This window comes from Saccopteryx bilineata, chromosome 10 (assembly GCF_036850765.1).
Source record: "Saccopteryx bilineata isolate mSacBil1 chromosome 10, mSacBil1_pri_phased_curated, whole genome shotgun sequence".
NCBI lineage: Eukaryota > Metazoa > Chordata > Mammalia > Chiroptera > Emballonuridae > Saccopteryx > Saccopteryx bilineata.
This window is the reverse complement of record NC_089499.1, coordinates 44276996-44296305: the sequence shown is the minus strand read 5'-3', so window position 1 is coordinate 44296305 and position 19310 is coordinate 44276996. Positions and strand designations below refer to the sequence as shown.

Sequence of the window (19310 nt, the reverse complement as noted above, 5' to 3'; positions counted from 1 at the left end):
AAAACAGATGAGTTTTGCCTGGTTGGTAGTGGCGCAGCAGATACAGCATCAACCTAGGACTCTAAGGTCCAAGGTTTGAAACCCTGAGGTCAATGGATTGAGTGTGGGCTCATCCAGCTTGAGAGCAGGCTCACCAGCTTGAGCGCAGGGTCATTGGCTTGAGCTTGGGATCATAGACATGACCCTATGGTCACTGGCTTAAGCCCAAATGTCACTGGCTTGAGGAAAGGGTCATTGGCTCACCATGAGCCACCCCACCCCCCCAGGCACATATGAGAAGCAATCAATGAATAACTTAAGTGCAACAATAAAGAATTGATGCTTCTCATCTCCCGTCTCTGCCTCTCCCTAAACAAACAAACAAAAAATAGATGAGTTTTATCACTCTGAGCACAAGTGTTTTCCTGGCTTCCCAACACCAGGACCAACCCTTAGCCTCCCTCCTATTTAGGATTGATCTTTGATATTACTGCTCCTTTCTGTGTACTCTCCCACAGCTTTGAAATCTCTTGCTTCTCAATGTGGTTTTTAAAAATACAGCTGAGGTTAAATCTCATATCTTCAACAATATAAATTTTACCCATTAATAACAATTTTCCTTACTGTTCTGTGTCTGGTTCCTTCAATTTAACAAGCATTGAGTACCTACTATATGGAAGGCACTGAGAAAGTCATTAAAGATTTTAAAAATATTTAGTAAGGCACAATCCTCCCCCCACCCAACCCCAGCACACCTACTTGAAAAGGATCTTCTTAGAGTACACTTTCCTAATAAGCTCCAAGAGCCCATTTCTTCTTTGGCTCCCTTTTAACCACCTCTGCAACTTTCTATATAAACTTTCTGTTATAATTTTAAAAACAAAACAAGACAAAAAACAAATAGAAAGAAGGTAACATTTGAACAAAGACCTGAAGAAAGTAGAAGAATAAGTCATGCAGCTATCTGGGAGCAAAGCTATTGAGGCAAAGAAACAGCACATGCAAAGGCTCTGAAATGGGAAGTGTCTGCTGTGATCCAACAAAAGGAGGCCCTTACAGCGGGAGCGGAATGGGCAAAGGAGAAAGCAGTAGAAGAAAGGTCAGAGAAGAGGGCCAGATGGTCAAGAGCTGTGTTGTCTAATATCAGGGCCAGTAGACTCTTTTGGTTATTGTGCATCTGAAATGTGGCTAGGAATTTAACTTAACAAATTTTTAAACTTTAATCTAATTAAAATTAAAACTAAAACTTAAAAACCAACACTGGCTCTTCTAGCTGGCACCTATCCATGGCATCTCTTGGGACAACTGGCATAAGCGCCACAAGATTGGGGGCAAGAGAAAGCCCCACTACAAGTGAAAATATGAGCTTGGATGCCCTGCTGCCAACACTAAGATTGGCTCCCACTGCATACACGCAGTCAGTGTGAGGGGAGGCAACAAGAGGTACTACGCCTCAAGGCTTGATGTGGGCCGCTTCTCCTGGGGCTCAGAGTGTTGTACATGTGAAACATGGATTATTGATATCGTCTACAATGCATCCAACAAAAACACTGGTCTGCATTAAGACCCTAGGAAAGAACTGCAGTGTGCTCACTGATGGCACACCATACCAACAGTGGTACGAGTCCCACTGTGCACTTCCCCTGGGCCTCAAGGAGAGAGCCAAGTTGACTCCTGAAGAAAAAGAGATTTTAAACAAAAAAAGATCAAAGAAAATTCAGACAAAATATGATGAACAGAGAAAGAATGCCAAAATCTAAAGTCTTCTAAAGGAGCAGTTCCAACAGGGCAAGTTTCTTATATGTATCACTCAAGACCTGACCAATGTGGCCGAGCTGATGGGATACGTGCCAGAGGGCAAGAAGCTGGAGTTCTATCTGACAAATCAAGGCCTAGAAAAGCAAATAAATAAATCACCATCCCTCCTATCTTACCTCATGTAATAAGTGTTGTTCTAAAAACAAACAGAAAACCTCAACACTGAATTCAGTTATTTGAAGTTTAAGTGTTTAGAACCACCTGGGTATGTAAATCTACTTTTTCAGCTGTAAATTTTCTGAAACCTAAATACCAAACAAGTATTTCCAATTAAAATTCAATATCCAAAATGTATAAAATACATATCAGATTTTGAAAACTTGATATAAAGAGCAACTTTTCTTTCTTTCTTTCTTTCTTTCTTTTTGAGAAAGAGAAAAGATAGACAGGGAGAGAGAGGGAGAAAGATGAGAAGCACCAACTCACAGTTGTGGCACTTTAGTTGTTCATAAATTTCTCTCATCAGTGCCTTGACCAGGGAGCTCAAGCCGAGCCAGTGACCTCAGGGCCTCAAATCTGGGACTTTAGCATCCCAGATTGACACTCTATCCACTGTGCCACCACCGATTAGGCAAAAAGCAAAATAATGTCATCAATAATTCTTTACATTGACTAAATGTTGACATACTATTTTGATATATTGGTTTAAATAAGATATATTAAAATTAATTTATTATACTTTCTTTTTACTTTTAGAGCATGGCTACTAGAAAATTGAAAATTATGTGTGTAGCTTGCATTGTTTTTCCACTACACAGCGCTGGTAAAGAGCCTTGTTGGTCATTGTAAGGATTATAATTTTTATGGTGTGAGCTGGAAAGCCTTTAAGAGCTTTGGGAAAACAGACATGATCTGACTTGTTTTAAAAGGATCTCTCTGGTAACCATTTTAAAAGGTGATGTAGTTTTTCTTTTTTTTTTTTTTTTTTAATTTTTTATTTATTCATTTTAGAGAGGAGAGGGAGAGACAGAGAGAGAGAGAGACAGAGAGAGAGAGAAAGGGGGGAGGAGCTGGAAGCATCAACTCCCATATGTGCCTTGACCAGGCAAGCCCAGGGTTTCGAACCGGCGACCTCAGCATTTCCAGGTCAACGCTTTATCCACTGCGCCACCACAGGTCAGGCTCTCTGGTAACCATTTTAAAAAGAGACAAATGTGTGGAAGGAGTTAGAGGACAAGAAGCAGGGAGGCTAGCTAGCTAGGAGGCTATTTCAATAGTCAGAACTGCTGTTATTTCAAAGAGATGATAGTGTCCTGGACTAGGGGAAGAGTTTTGGAGATAGTAAGATTTACTTACATTCTAGATAAATGTTGAAGCTGAAATGACTGTCAAATTGGATATGCTGTCAGATTAGACATGGGATATAAAAAAGAGAGAGAAACCAAGAATGGCACTTAAGATTTTTGCCTGAGTCCCTAGAAAGATTGAGATGCCAGTTAAAGAGATGAGGAAGATTGTGCTGCAGTTTTGAGTGAGATCAAAAGTTCATTGTGGGACATTTTAAGATTGAGAATATCATTAGATATGCAAAAGAGAATGTCAAGTTGGCAGTTGGATATATAAGTCGAGAGTTTAGGAGAGAGCTGTGGGCTGGACATAGAAAGTCATGGAGTTGTCAGCATATAGTATGTAAATAGGATGAGTTCAACAAGGGAGTGGCCATGGATAACACTGGGGAACAAAATTTTTGTTGCAACCACAAAAACACTTGTTCTTACCTAATTCGAGTGTGCTGATCTCAAATCTGACATTAGTTTTTCTCTGTAAGATATAGTGGGTTTTTTTGCAATTCAAGATTTTAGGTTTTCATCTTATTGTAAAATTTACAACGTTTTACATAATGAAGTAGAATGTCTCCTTGGGCATCATCTTTGTGAAAATACAGTGTGTCCATAAAGTCATGGTGCACTTTTGACCAGTCACAGGAAAGCAACAAAAGACAACAGAAATGTGAAATCTGTACCAAATAAAAGGAAAACTCTCCCAGTTTCATACCTATTCAGTGCAGTTCGATGTGAGCTCACACACAGATTTTTTAGGGCTCCTTAGGTAGCTATCCCGTATAGCCTCTACAGACTTGTCACTGACTGATGGCCTACCAGAACGGGGTTTCTCCACCAAACTGCCGGTTTCCTTCAACTGCTTATCCCACTGAGTAATGCTATCCCTGTGTGGTGGCGCTTCGTTATAAACGCGCCGATATTCACGTTGCACTCTGGTCATGGATTCGAATTTAGCAAGCCACAGAACACACTGAACTTTCTTCTGTACCGTCCACATCTCGACTGGCATGGCTGTGGGCTGCTCCGCTGTATACACGGTGTTATGTCATCATCTACACATGCGCACATGCTGCCACATCATCCTATAGAAATTGGGAGGGTTTTCCTTTTATTTGGTGCAGATTTCACATTTCTATCGTCTTTTGTTGTTGCTTTCCTGTGACCAGTCAAAAGTGCACCATGACTTTACAGACACACTGTATAATAATTTATATAATGCAGTAAATACACTAATACACTAAGATATGATTGCATCAGAATTTGTCTACAATTTCAGAATAGAACATATTAAAACCCTTATTTAGTCTAATCATAAAAGTTGCGCAAAACATTTAAATTCTATTCAGGCAAAAATTTGTGTTTGTAGCTCTTGTGTTTGTGTACTTGTTGAGGACAATTTCGTTTGATGCTCCAGAAGTAGTCTGCTCATCACTAACAGCTCCAAGATTTTCGGGAAACTTATCAAGGTGACTGTTCAGGAAGTGAATCTTAATGCTCATGTTACATCCAATGTTGCAGAAAGCCAACAGCATCTTTTGAACCAGAAGTTTATAGTTTTCTGCTTTTTTGTTGGTAAGGAAGTTCTTTGTAGCTGTCACAAAAGACCGCCATGCTGCTTTCTCCTCCTTATCATCCTAGCAAATTCTTCGTCAAGTATGAGGGTTCAAATTTGAGGTCCATCAAATACACCTGATTTTATCTTCTCGAAAGACAAGACAGGAAAAGCAGAAATAATATGTTGAAAGCATTCACTTTCTTTATTCAAAGCATGAACAAACTGCTTCATTAAGTCAAGTTTGATGTGCAGTGGGGGAAAAATGATCCTGTCTCAATTAACTACAGGTTCATTCACAATATTTTGCATTCCTACTTCCAGAACTTCATGTTTCGGCCACTACTTCTGTGTCCAGTGTTTCTCCCGAGCTTGGCTGTCCCACAAACACAGAAAGCAAGGATACTTCATGAAACCTCTCTGTTGTCCTAGCAGGAAATTTACCATTTCAAGATCCACATAAATGATCCAATTATGCTCCTCATACTTCAGAAAATCAAGGACAATTTGTATGTCATTATAATCTTCTCGCAGATGAGTTGAATAACCAATTGGAACCGCTGCATAAACATTACCGTTGTGTAGGAGAACATATTTCAGAATCCATTTAGAGCTGTCAACAAAGAACCACCATTCTGTTGGACTGTAAGTGGTAACATCTAGCTGGCTGAGAAGTCTACTGATATCATGACAGTAAACAGTGTTTGTCTTCGGAAAAAAAGTCCACAAAAATTTGTTCATGCTTCCTGAAATGGGATACTTTAGCTGACCAGTGAAGTACATTCTTTTCTTGAAACCTGGAGGCTAATAACTCAGCTGCTTTCTTTCATAGGCCCAAATCTCTTACTAAGTCATTCAATTCAGGTTGGCTAAACTGCTGAGGGGTTAATGACTGCTTGGCATCAGAAGAAGATCCTTCAGATTCTAAAACCATTTCCTCATGCATTTTATCAAAATATACTTGGTCACCATGTTCACTTTCTTCATCCTTAGAAGAAATAAAACCGTTGAAAACTGGAACTGGGAGTGTCTCAGAGTGTGGGATAGGTTGTATAGCTGAAGGAATATTAGGATATGAGATCATATGCCGTTTTTTCTTGCCGATGCCCTTTGTATGGATCAGACAGAAATAACAGTCACTGCTGTGGTCCTTAGGTTCACGCCAAACCATGGGAATACCAAAAGGCATTCCTTTGCGTTTTCCTTTTGTCCAGTCACAAAGCATTTCCTCATAATTATGACACACAATATGAGGAGCCCAATTCTTGTCTTGATCACCAAGGGGAACTTGAAAATAGGCAATATATGCATGTGTCACAAATGATGAAATATTGCACCTTTGACGTTGAAGTGTATAACAGCCACATATAGAACAGAAGGTGTCAAGACTATTCTTACATTTACGCCTACTCGAAGAAGCCATGATTCAATCTTAAAACAAAATAAGAGGGTGTTTTTATCAGATCATAATTTTTTACATTTAAAAACAACTAAATTATGTAAAAGTGATGTTTGTAAAACTAATTGCCTTGTGGTTATGTTCAATCCAAGAGTCGTTGCCCTTTAACTCCAATTTAAAAACCAATGCATGCCATTAACTGTAACAAGAAGAAATTAAAATTGCATAAAAACTAGAGCATGCACCAAAACACGGATTCAGATTTGGAATGAGAGATGCAGAAATATATAGAAACAGTTCTAAAACCTCATGCAACAGAAAATGAAAAAAAATTGTTCCCCAGTGTAATGCAACACCTGAAGACTGAACTCCAGAGCACTTGAACAAGCAGCAAATGTGGTGGAAAGAAATCCAAAAAGCCAAATAAGAGAATGTTTCAAGAAGGGAGCAATAACATATGGCACATACTAACAATGTGTAGCATAAGATGGTAACTAAGACCTGACCACTGGATTTAGGAACATGGAGGCCATGAGTAAGTGATCTTGACAATAGCAATATGGGCACAGTGGTGGGGCCAAGGTCTGCTTTAAGAGGGTTTAAGAGAGAATTGAAGAAGAGGAATTAGAAAAAGTAAATATAGCCTGACCTGTGGTGGTGCAGTGGAAAAAGTGTCGACCTGTAACACTGAGTTTGCCAGTTCAAACCTCAGAGCTTGCCTAGTCAGGGCACATAGGAAGAAGCAACTATGAGTTGATGCTTCTCACTCCTAACCCCTACCTTTCTCTCTCTCTTGATCTTCTCTCTAAAATTAATAAATAAAACCTTAAAATATATATAGTAATCCCTCGCCATATCATGGTTCACTTTTCGCGGTCTTACTGCATCACGGGTGTTTAAATTGTATAGAACTAATTTTGATTGTGAATTTTTCACTATATCACAAGATTTCACGGTACATAGGTATTTTTATATATTTATTATTTTAATTATTTTTGCAGTAAAGTAAGCATTTTCTAGCCTAAAAATTTAAAACAATATAAAAAATATTAATGAAAACATATTAAAAGAGGTTAAGAGGTTTTTTTGTGGGATTTTTTGCATTTTTCTGAAGTGAGAAGCGAGGAGGCAGAGAGACAGATTCTTGCATGTGCCTGACCGGAATCAACCTGGCAAATCCACCAGCAGACGACGCTCTGCCCATCTGGGGCATTGCTCCGTTACAACTGAGCCATTCTAGCGCCTGAGGCAGAGGTCATGGAGCCATCCTCAGTGCCCATGCCAACTTTGCTCCAATGGAGCCTTGGCTGCGGGAGGGGAAGAGAGAGACAGAGAGGAAGGAGAGGGGGAGGGGTGGAGAAGCAGATGGGTGCTTCTCCTGTGTGCCCTGGCTGGAAACCGAACCCAGAACTTCAACACGCTGGGCTGACGCTCTATCACTAAGCCAACCGGCCAGGGCCTTAAAAGAATATTAAATGGAAATAAAATATGTAGCATACAGCAAATGAGTCGACAAAGACTTGCACATATGGAAAATACAGCTATGGATGCATCCTCTTGAGCTAGTTTGCCCACGTGAGATCATACACAGCACACTATTGGCTGATGGATGGGAGGAGACCAACCAGAGCACTGTGTTCTGTATCCTGGGTGCTGATTGGCGTAGCGACCATAGCATCAGTCTCCTCCATCTCCTGTGTATAGCATGCGTTCAGCACCTCACCTTGTCCATTTCACATCAAGGTCTAATCGCTGCACATAGTGTTGCTCTGCAGTGTTGTATTTTTGTGAAATTTTCGTTAAAAATTGAATTTATTTCAAGCCCTACGATATCGCCCAAACGTTCTTACAAGGCTTCTGGCACAGAAACCCAAGCACCAGAGGAAGATGCTTACCATCGCAGAAAAGGTGGAACTCCTTGACATGCCAAAGGAAGGGAGAAGCTACATGGCTGTAGGCAGCCATTACAAGATCAATGAATCTTCAGTTCGCTACATAAAGAAGGACAAAAAGAATATAAGGATTACTGCAGCAGTGTCTTTTAACAAGACTGCGAAGAGGGTGATAACTTCCTGCAATGAGGCCATTGTGAGGATGGAGTCTGCATTGGCCCTGTGGGTCTATAGCTGCACGAAGAAGAATATCTTGCTGGATACCTACACCATCTGCACGAAGGCCAAGAAGCTTTACAAAACTTTTGCTGAAAGCGATGATGTTCACGATGGTGACAAGGACAAGGAAGACGACGCAGAAGCAGGACCATTGAGTGCTTCTCCCATCAGACCAACCTCATTCAATGCCAGCAAGGGCTGGTTTGACAAGTTTCAGAAATGCTTTGGACTTAAAAGCGAATTTCTCTGCATGGAAAAGCCTGCCTCTGCGGATAAAGCTGGAGCTGGGGAGTACATGAACAACACATTCAAAATCACCATCAAGGAAAGGGGCTATAAGCCCGAACAAGTTTTTAATATGGATGAGACGAGCTTATTTTGGAAGCGAATGCTGTCGTGCACTTTTATTATGAAGGACAAAGCCAAAACCCCACAACCATTGATGGACGAAGACCTGACGGAGATGACAAAGTCAGCAAGTGAAGAAGAGGAAGAGGAACAAGAGGAACTAGGGGTTGAAGAAGAAGAGGAGGTTGGCCTAACACTTGATTGCCTTGCAACCATCGTCAGAATGGCCAAAGAACTTCAGCGAGTGGCTCAAGAATGGGACCCCTAAATGCCTCATTCATTGCAGTTCTCAAATACAATCAAGGGTGGCATGTTGGTTTACAAAAACCTTGCCCAGAAGAAAAAGCAGCGCCAGCAACTCCCCATAACTATTCCTCACTTGGAAGAAGACACCAGTTATGCCTAGGCCTTTAGCAAAAACAGAAGTTACAGACAAGAGTGAAGATATTGCACCACCTAATGAAGCGCCAGTTGAAGTGGCACCTTCAGAAGAGCTGTAGTGCTCTTCTTGGCTGTGCAGTACATTCATCTCACTGTCATTATCTTCATCATCATCAGTACTGCAGAGCTAATTCATCATCATCTTCATCATTCAAGTTGTAGTATATTCACTGGTGAGTACCCATATAAAATTTTATGTTAAAATAACATAGGCTTAAGAGTGTAGAAAGTGTTTAAGAGCATAGGAAGTGTTTATAAGTATTTGCGAAAGATTAGTGACAGTGTGGAAAAGGTTTATAAGAGTGTAGGGAGAGTTTATAAAGCCTTAAAATATACATAAATAAAAACAAAAATATATACATACATAAATAATAAAATAAATATAAGGTCACTACTGCGCAGATTTTCGCCTATCACAGGAGCAACTGGGACCTAACCCCCACAATAGACGAGGGACCACTGTAGACAGATTTTTCAAGAAGTTTCATTATAAAGGGGAGTAAGGAAATAAAAGGGTGGGTAGAAAGAGGAGTCAGGAGAGCTTTTTTTATTTAAAGATGGAATAAATTAGAGGATGCTTATTCACTGATAGAATTTTTTTTTTTAGGTGACAAGAGCTGAGATAGTGAGGCAGAATCTTGCACGTGTACTGCAACCCCATCTATGTTGATGCTCAATTCAACTATGTTTAGTGCCTGAGGCTGATGTGCTCAGACCAACCCAGCTACCCCTCATTGCCTGGGGCCATGCTTGAACCAATAGAGCCACTGGCTGTGGGAGGCAGAGAAGGAGAGAAGGGGGAGAGGGAAGGGGAAGAAGCAGATGGTCGCTTCTCCTGTATTCCCAGATCTAGAACTGAACCCAGGACATCCATACACCAGGCCAACACTCTATCCACAGAGCCACTGGCCAGGGCTGGAAAAACATTTTTAATAAAGAAAAACTGATGATGCAATGGCGCTGGGGGGAACTTCTAGAACAATGTTCATGTATAATTGAGAGGGAATGAGATTTACTGACAAAATAGAGCATGGAAAGTACAATAACCAGAGGAAATTAATTAGGTGGATATATATGATAGTTGGGAGCTCTCTGATTACTCCTATTTTTTTAGAGTAAAAACAGTGGAGGTGGGGGTAGGGCAGGTTGGGGAGGTTGCTGGTTTGAAGAAGAGAAGAAGGAATAAGACCCTTAATGGGCCAGGAATATTTACCAGGACTTCCAGGCAGAACAAACCCTCCTGAGGTTCACAATTATGAATTTAAAGTGAGACTGAGTAAGCATGGTTATGTTTTACTCCAGGTACATTAAATGTACAGAAATAGGCATAAATAAGAGAGATTTAATTAACCAGGGTTGGAATTTCATGCTGGGGTTCCTTCTTCCCTCCTCCCCATAGCAAGAGAGTTAGGAGTGTTTCTGATATTCTGACCTTACACGATGTGGCTTTACTCTCACTTCAAAACACCAATGCCCTTTTAAATTACTTTGTGTAGCTTCTAGTAGCTGAAAGGGACTGTATACCAGGCGATTCTTCCAACCTCCCAACCAATAGTGTGACTGTGTCAAGTAGCCAGCTAAAGCTCAGGGTACACTGTATTCAAGAAAAGGAGCAAAGCTAGTTAGGGTAAGATTATACCCTCTGCCTTTTGACAGAGGCTTCAAAATGACCTAGCAAGCCTTCAAAACCTGACTCACTTTACACATTCAAAGCTGTAACAGCCACCGCAAATGTAGAGGGGTGGGCAAAAAATTTTATTCCTATATTATTATTAATTATTGTATTACTTATAATCTGTGATGCAAAAGTATTTATTCTTGTATTATTATTTATTAATTATTGTGTTATTCATAGTTTGTGTTCTTGTTCTAATTATTGTTACTATTATATTATATCCTTACTTATGATTTATCTTTTAGGTAATGATGACTAGTAATTTAACCAACCAATAAAAGTGAAAATGTACATGGATCCCTTCAGCATAAAGTCTGTAGGCACCAAATTTGTAAATTAGTTACTTCTAAGAAGAGTTGATTCTGTGTATATAAATGGGTACTGATAATTAAAAAAAGAAGAGAAGCTTGAAGCAAATTTCTTCTTGCAGGAAAACAGTAACAGAAACAGGTTATAAGTTGCTTTCCATTTTGGAGAAATACTACGTGGAAGCAATTTCCCCTTTATTAGAGAGACCATCCGTGATATGCAGTCTCTGAGATGGTGGTCCACAATGATCCCCACCACCTCCTGGTATTCAAGCCCTATGCAGTGTTTCCCCTTGAGTGACGACTAAATGTAGTGACATGATTCTAGAAATGTGGAGAACGCAGAAGATGTGATGAAATGTCATTTCAGTTCTCTGAGAAAATCCAGCTGCCATGCTGAGCTGCTCTATGAAGAGACCCACGTAGATGGAACTGAGACAGCTCTCTGGCTAACAGCCAGCAAGGTACTGAGGTCCTCAGTCCAACAGCCCACATGGCCCTAACTCTTGCCAATAACTTGGAATTGAATTCTATCTCAATTGAGCCTTCAAGTGCAATGATTTAATTCATATGTTCTTTAGAAATTAAAACATTACAATTCTCAAAGGGGAATTGTGACCCTCCTAAGAAATGAATGTTTAAACTTGTGACTGCTAATCAAAATTTATTATGTCAATTATTCCACAAACTACCAAGAACTTTAAGAGAAAACTGTTCAGCATTGTCAGGGAAAATCTTGGTTGGGGGAGAAATGGAAGAAATACAGCCAAAATATAGGATGTTTGAACTCTATAAAGATTAATTTTAAAACTTATTTCAACCTGACCTGTGGTGGTGCAGTGCATAAAGCATCGACCTGGAATGCTAAGCTCACCAGTTCCAAACCCTAGGCTTGCCCAGTCAAGGCATATATGAGAAGCAACTACTACAAGTTGATGCTTCCTGCTCCTCCCCCTTCTCTAAATAAATAAATAAATAAATAAATAAATAATTTAAAAATCTTATAAAAAACCTATTTCAGGCTTAAATTCAACATGTGACTATCTTTAATTTACCAGGTGATATGCCACCTGCTGGTAGTAGAGATTAAGATAGAGTCCCTTACCCTCCACACCCCCAGCTTGGTGGGGATGAACAGTGCGGACGTGTTGTGGAATTTGTAACCTGAAACCTATGCGATTATGTTAACTAGTGTCACCTAAGTAAATCCAATAATAATAATAATAAAAATAAAGTCCCTTACCCTCCAGGCATTCACAGCACAGAAAAGAAGCAGATATGTAAGTAAGTTACAAATATAACTTGTAACACATAAATATAACCATGAAAGTGGATATATGATAAAAAGAAACTCAAAGATACAATTAACCAACGTACTGAAATTAGGAGTGAAATGGGAGGTGATATCTAAACAGTGAGGATGAGTAATCTGAAAGACTAGTATTAATTTGCCAGGTGAAAAAAGAAGAAGAAAAAAAGGACAAGGACTCTAGGTGGAGAGCACAACATATGCAAAAAAGAATTCTGAAGCAGTATGATGTTTTGAGAAATGCAATTTAGTATTATAATGAATCAGTATGCCCTTAGAAATACAAAACAGCCTGACCAGGCAGTGGCGCAGTGGACAGAGTGTCGGACTGGGATGCAGAGGACCCAGGTTCGAGACCCCAAGGTCGCCAGTTTGAGCGTGGGCTCATCTGGCTTGAGCAAAGCTCACCAGCTTGGACCCAAGGTCGCTGGCTCAAGCAAGGGGTTACTCTATCTGCTGAAGGCCCACAGTCAAGGCCCATATGAGAAAGCAATCAATGAACAACTAAGGTGTCGCAACAAAAAACTAATTATTGATGCTTCTCATCTCCCTCTGTTCCTGTCTGTCCCTATCTATCCCTCTCTCTCTGTCACTGTAAAAAAAAAAAAAGACTGAATGTAACCTATAATTGAAAAACAAAAACAAAAAAATAGAAATAATTTTTAAAAAAGAATTACAAAACAAAGATGAAACTGTATTCTTTAAACCAGTCAGTCAACAAATATTTAAATAGCTATGTAGGCACTGTTTTAGGTAATTAACAAAGACCCCATAAGAGAAAAAAGAAAAGCGCACACTTGCAGAGTTTACATTTCAGCATAGGCAAAAAGATAAAAAGAAATAAACATAATAAAAAGGTATTATAGGATATTAGGGGGCTATATATGCTATGGGGGAAAATGTTTAAAAGCAACATTTTATTTCTATGTCATTATACTATACACATGGTCACAAACTGGGGAAACAGAGAAGTGCAAAAGAGAAAGAGGGAGGTACACTAAGATACACATAGCACTCAGCAAGTCTCATGCTCTAAGCTTCTCAGCAGTCCTAAATGTGGACAGCACTACTCCCTAACATACATTTTGTAAATCCATAGCAGTGGTTTTGGCTACTAAAATGTCAACAGGCCCTGGCCAGATGGCTCAGTTGGTTAGAGCATTGTCGTGAAGCACAGAGGTTGCTAGTTCAATCCCTAGTCATGGCACATACAGGAATTCAGTAATGTTCCTATCTCCCTCTCTCTCTCTCTCTCTCTAAAATCAATAAATAATAAAAAGAATACATTTTAAAAATACCAGGTTTCTAATTTAAAACAACAACAAAAAAAAACCCTGACCTGTGGTGGTACAGCGGATAAAGCATCAACCTGGAATGCTGAGGTCACTGGTTCAAAACCCCAGCTTGCCTGGTCAAGGTACATATGAGAAGCAACAACTATGAGTTGATGCTTCCCACTCCTCCCCTACCAGCTTTCACTCTCTCTCTCTTCTCTCTAAAATCAATAAATAAGCCCTGGCCAGTTGGCTCAGTAGATAAGAGTGTCAACCCAGTATGTCCAAGTCCTGGGTTTGATATCTGGTCAGGGCACACATGAGAGGTGACCATCTGCTTTTCTTCCCCTTTCTCTCCCCACCTTTTCTCTCTTCCCCTCTCACAGCCAGTGACTTGACTGGTTAGAGCATTGCCCCAGGTGCTGAGGATAGCTAGGCTGGTCCAAGCAACAGCCTCAGGTGCTGAGGTTAGCTAGGCTGATTCAAGCACAGGCCCCAGATGGGGGTTGCTGGGTGGATCCCAGTCAGGATGCATGAGGGAGTCTGTCCCTCTATCCCCCCTCCTCTCACTTAAAAATAATAAAATAAAATAAATAAAAATATAAATAAAATAAAATCTGTAAATTAAATGTCACCAGCCCTGGCCGGTTGGCTCAGCGGTAAAGCGTCGGCCTAGCGTGCGGAGGACCCGGGTTCGATTCCCGGCCAGGGCACACAGGAGAAGCGCCCATTTGCTTCTCCACCCCTCCGCCACGCTTTCCCTCTCTGTCTCTCTCTTCCCCTCCCACAGCCAAGGCTCCATTGGAGCAAAGATGGCCCAGGCGCTGGGGATGGCTCTGTGGCCTCTGCCCCAGGCGCTAGAGTGGCTCTGGTTGCAACATGGCGACGCCCAGGATGGGCAGAGCATCGCCCCCTGGTGGGCAGAGCTCGCCCCTGGTGGGCGTGCTGGGTGGATCCCGGTCGGGCGCATGCGGGAGTCTGTCTGACTGTCTCTCCCTGTTTCCAGCTTCAGAAAAATGGAAAAAAAAAAAAGAAAAAAAAATTAAATGTCACCAGGTGCTGATAGTAGGCAAGGACTAAGGATGCTAGGTATTTTGCCATGTGTGGGACAATAGGCCCATATCCCAAAAAAGCTTTCCACTACACAATCATGTAGGAAAAAAAAACGTTTTAAATTATCTTAGCTTAGAATTTAACTCCATTTAACATATAAACACAAATGTTTTTTTTTTAATTATTTTTTTTTTATTTTTTTGCATTTTTCTGAAGCTGGAAACAGGGAGAGACAGTCAGACAGACTCCCGCATGCGCCCGACCGGGATCCACCCGGCACGCCCACCAGGGGGCGACGCTCTGCCCACCAGGGGGCGATGCTCTGCCCATCCTGGGCGTCGCCATGTTGCGACCCTCCTGGGTGTCGCCATGTTGCGACCAGAGCCACTCTAGCGCCTGGGGCAGAGGCCACAGAGCCATCCCCAGCGCCCGGGCCATCTTTGCTCCAATGGAGCCTTGGCTGCGGGAGGGGAAGAGAGAGACAGAGAGGAAGGCGCGGCGGAGGGGTGGAGAAGCAAATGGGCGCTTCTCCTATGTGCCCTGGCCAGGAATCGAACCCGGGTCCTCCGCACGCTAGGCCGACGCTCTACCGCTGAGCCAACCGGCCAGGGCCAAAACACAAATGTTTTATATCATTTTACTATACAATCAATTTTCCAAGAATGCAACTCCCATATGAATAAAGGTTTTATTTGTCTTACCAAAAGTTACTCATTTCAGAAAGTCAAATAAAAAAATAACCACTTATTGTATATAAGTAGCCATTACATCATACCTATGTCAGTCTGTAGTGTAGCAATCATATTCTTGTTCTGTAGTGTAGCAATCATATTCTTAGCCAAATTAGATACATTAGCAAATACATCACTACTTTGTTACTTCTTTCTAGAATAGTGGTACCTGAGTATTTACTTACTTAAATGATACATATTAGTTTCCTGTTTTTCCCTCCTTAATATAGCTGGGGCATTATACCTTTTAAAAAGTTACATGTGAAAAGCCTGACTGGTTGGTGGCACAGTGGATATAGCATTGACCTGGGATGCTGAAGTCCCAGGTATGAAACCCCGAGGTCACCAGCTTGAGTAGATTCACCAGCTTGAGCGTGGGGTCACCAGCTTGAGTGTGGGATCACTGACATGGTCCCACGGTCATTGGCTTGAGCCCAAAGGTAGCTGGCTTGGGCAAATGGTCACTGGCTTCACTTGAAACCCCCAGGTCAAGGTATATCTGAGAAGCAATTAATGAACAATTAAAGTGACACAACTATGAGTTAATGCTCCTCATCTTTCTCCCTTCCTATCTCTCTCAAAAAATAAAAAATCAAATCAAATCAAATAAAAAGACTTACATGTCAAGATACTTAATTTATCTATGAATTTCACTTCAGGTTAGACAAGCCGGTAACAAAATATGTTTTAAGAAGAAGGTATTAAATCTGATATTGCTGGAAACCACTAACTAAAATGACTAATGTTCTTTTATGAACTTGACTCCAATGGCAAGAGAAGTGAAGGCAAAGATAAATGAATGGGACTACATCAGAATAAAAAGTTTTTGCTCAGCAAGAGAAACCAATATCAAAATAAACAGACAGCCAACTAAATGGGAACTGATATTTTCAAACAACAGCTCAGATAAGGGCCTAATATCCAAAATTTACAAAGAACTCATAAAACTCAACAACAAACAAACAAACAATCCAATAAAAAAATGGGAAGAGGACATGAACAGACACTTCTCCCAGGAAGAAATACAAATGGCCAACAGATATATGAAAAGATGCTCAGCTTCATTAGTTATTAGAGAAATGCAAATCAAAACTACAATGAGATACCACCTCACCCCTGTTAGATTAGCTATTATCAACAAGACGGGTAATAGCAAGTGTTGGAGAGGCTGTGGAGAAAAAGGAACCCTCATACACTGTTGGTGGGAATGTAAAGTAGTACAACCATTATGGAGGAAAGTATGGTGGTTCCTCAAAAAACTGCAAATAGAACTACCTTATGACCCAGCAATCCCTCTACTGGGTATATACCCCAAAACCTCAGAATCATTGATACGTAAAGACACATGTAGCCCCATGTTCATTGCAGCACTGTTCACAGTGGCCAAGACATGGAAACAACCAAAAAGCCCTTCAATAGAAGACTGGATAAAGAAGATGTGGCACATATACACTATGGAATACTACTCAGCCATAAGAAATGATGACATCAGATCATTTACAGCAAAATGGTGGGATCTTGATAACATTATACGGAGTGAAATAAGTAAATCAGAAAAAAACAAGAACTACATGATTCCATACATTGGTGGAACATAAAAACGAGACTAAGAGACATGGACAAGAGAGTGGTGGTTACCAGGGGTGGGGGGAGGGAGGACACAGGAGGAAGGGAGGGAGAGAGTTAGGGGGAGGGGGAGGGGCACAGAGAAAACTAGACAGAGGGTGACGGAGGACAATCTGACTCTGGGTGAGGGGTATGCAACATAATTTAATGACAAGATAACCTAGACATGTTTTCTTTGATTATATGTACCCTGAAATATTAATGTCATCCCATTAACATTAATAAAAATTTATTTAAAAAAATAAAAAATAAAAAAAATAAAATGACTAATGTTCTACTAAACTGAGAGCCCCAGAAACCCTTCCCTATCTCTCAAATAATCTGAAACCAAAATTTGATTTTCCAATGTTTACAAAACTCAGTTCCCCCCCAAAATTATTCCTTTGGTTACTTTGACAATTTTCTGAAATGCCAAAATCACAATTATTCATTTTAAAACCCAGAAACGCTTAATGTGTTCATATTTGCTCCTGAAGAGATTAAGGCTGCCATAATCCAGCACATTAAAAATCAATACTTTGAGCCTGACCTGTGGTGGCGCAGTGGAGAAAGCGTCGACCTGGAAATGCTGAGGTCGCCGATTCAAAACCCTGGGCTTGCCTGGTCAAGGCACATATGGGAGTTGATGCTTCCAGCTCCTCCCCCCTTCTCTCTCTCTGTCTCTCCTCTCTCTGTCTCTCCCTCTCCTCTCTAAAATGAATAAATAAAAAAATAAATAAATAAAATAAAAAAATCAATACTTTGATATCAGCATTTTACTACACTGTGCCTTAATTTCAAATCGTATGTCCTCTTCTTTGGCTCTGGTGAAATAGTTAAACCCACAAAGTCCTAACTACTGCTACCTGAATACTGTTTTTGAAGCGATCTGGTGATACATAGCATTTCTCTGCCGGGGAGTTATTTTACTATTAATCAAAAGTAACTGCAATTGCTTCTTGGGCTTTTGGCTAAAATCAAGTGTAATTATCTGTTGTTTTCACTTTTTATTTTTTTAAGATTTTATTTATTGATTTTAGAGAGAAAAGAGAGACAGAGAAAGAAGTGAGGGAGGAACAGGAAGCAGAAACTCGCAGTACTTGCTTCTCTTATGTGCCTTGACCAGGTAAGCCCAGGGTTTTGAACCGGCGACCTCAGCATTTCAGGTCAACGCTTTATCTACTGCACCACCACAGGTCAGGCTGTAGTAGTATCTATTCTTATCAGTCTAAAAAGTAATTGCTACACAATTCTTTCCTAATTTTGAGGGAAAATATCTGCCTCCTAGAACAATACAAAAAGGATAACATCAACAAAGACTGACCTTTCCCTTGCAGACCGCTAATGAGGCCTTCCAATGTTCTCCAAAATTCCCAGTGGCTCCCGAAAGGAAGAAAAATCAGAACAAAATACCCAAGTACTATTTAAAACCCAAGAGCTTGGAAGGTTTTTATTTGTTTTCTTTTACTTCTTGTATTATTGTAAACTTCTGGCCCCATTAGGATTCAACTGAATCCTCACTCAATATTTTTCGGACTGTCACATAGTATTTTTGCAACTATTTTTATCCATTTTTTTAAAAAATCATGAATTCTTTGGTGTTTCTAGACATTCACAGAACCCTCCTTCCCCCAGATTAATCAATGGCTGCTTTTCTGCAGCCTACAGCAACTTTGGAAAGTTTATAAAATGGCACTTCAGAGTTGGCTGGGTCCTATCAGTGCAGAACATAATATACTTATGACAAGTAAGATGCCTAGAGTATAATCTGCTTTAACTTCACAAACACAATCATGAAAATACTTAAATACATAATTCAAACATAATCTTCTTGGATAAGAGGCAACCCTAACTTCTAAATAAATAAACTGAAAACCAGGCCTTACATGTTAAAAGAACAAATTTTTAAATAAGTAGTAAGTAAATCAGCACTCATAAAATTTGAAAATAAAATTTTAAAATGTAAGGCTGCACACACTTTTTAATTTAGGTGTTTGGAAATCTGACTGACACTTTAAATAATGACATATGAGAGTAGACAAGTCAACCTCTCTGGTTCTATTTTCCCCAATTAAAAAAAAAAAAAAAGGCCCTGGCTGGACAGCTCAGTTGGTTAGAACATCATCCTGATATGCAAAGGTTGCAGAGTAGATCCTTGGTCAGGGCACATACAGGAACAGATCAATGTTTCTCTCCATCTCTCTCTCCCTCTCTAAAATTAATCAATAATTTTTTTAAAAAATACAAGAATGAACTAGACATTATCTGCAGGTTTCTTCCAGGCAAAGATTTCATAATTTTACATATACACAAAAGGGGATTATTTTTTCATAATAGAAAAGCCAGGCACAATTAGATTAAAAGATATAAAGAGTAGCCTTTACTCTTTCTGTAGTGAGTTTTTAAGGTAATAAAATGTTAATA

General features: G+C 40.2%; 1 protein-coding gene across 5 annotated transcripts in view; it reads right to left on the bottom strand.

The window, feature by feature from the left end:
- The window catches only part of ARMC8 (armadillo repeat containing 8), a 115484-nt gene that overhangs the window by 85642 nt on the left and 10532 nt on the right, over nucleotides 1-19310 (bottom strand). The window contains exon 2 of one of the 5 annotated variants that reach the window (XM_066245057.1): nucleotides 7927-8022. The exons of the other annotated variants lie outside the window; for them this stretch is intronic. Within the exon in view, the coding sequence (XP_066101154.1) occupies nucleotides 7927-7956 (30 nt within the window). The 5' untranslated portion in view covers nucleotides 7957-8022. The remainder of the gene's footprint in view (nucleotides 1-7926; nucleotides 8023-19310) is intronic. 5 annotated transcript variants of the gene reach the window in all.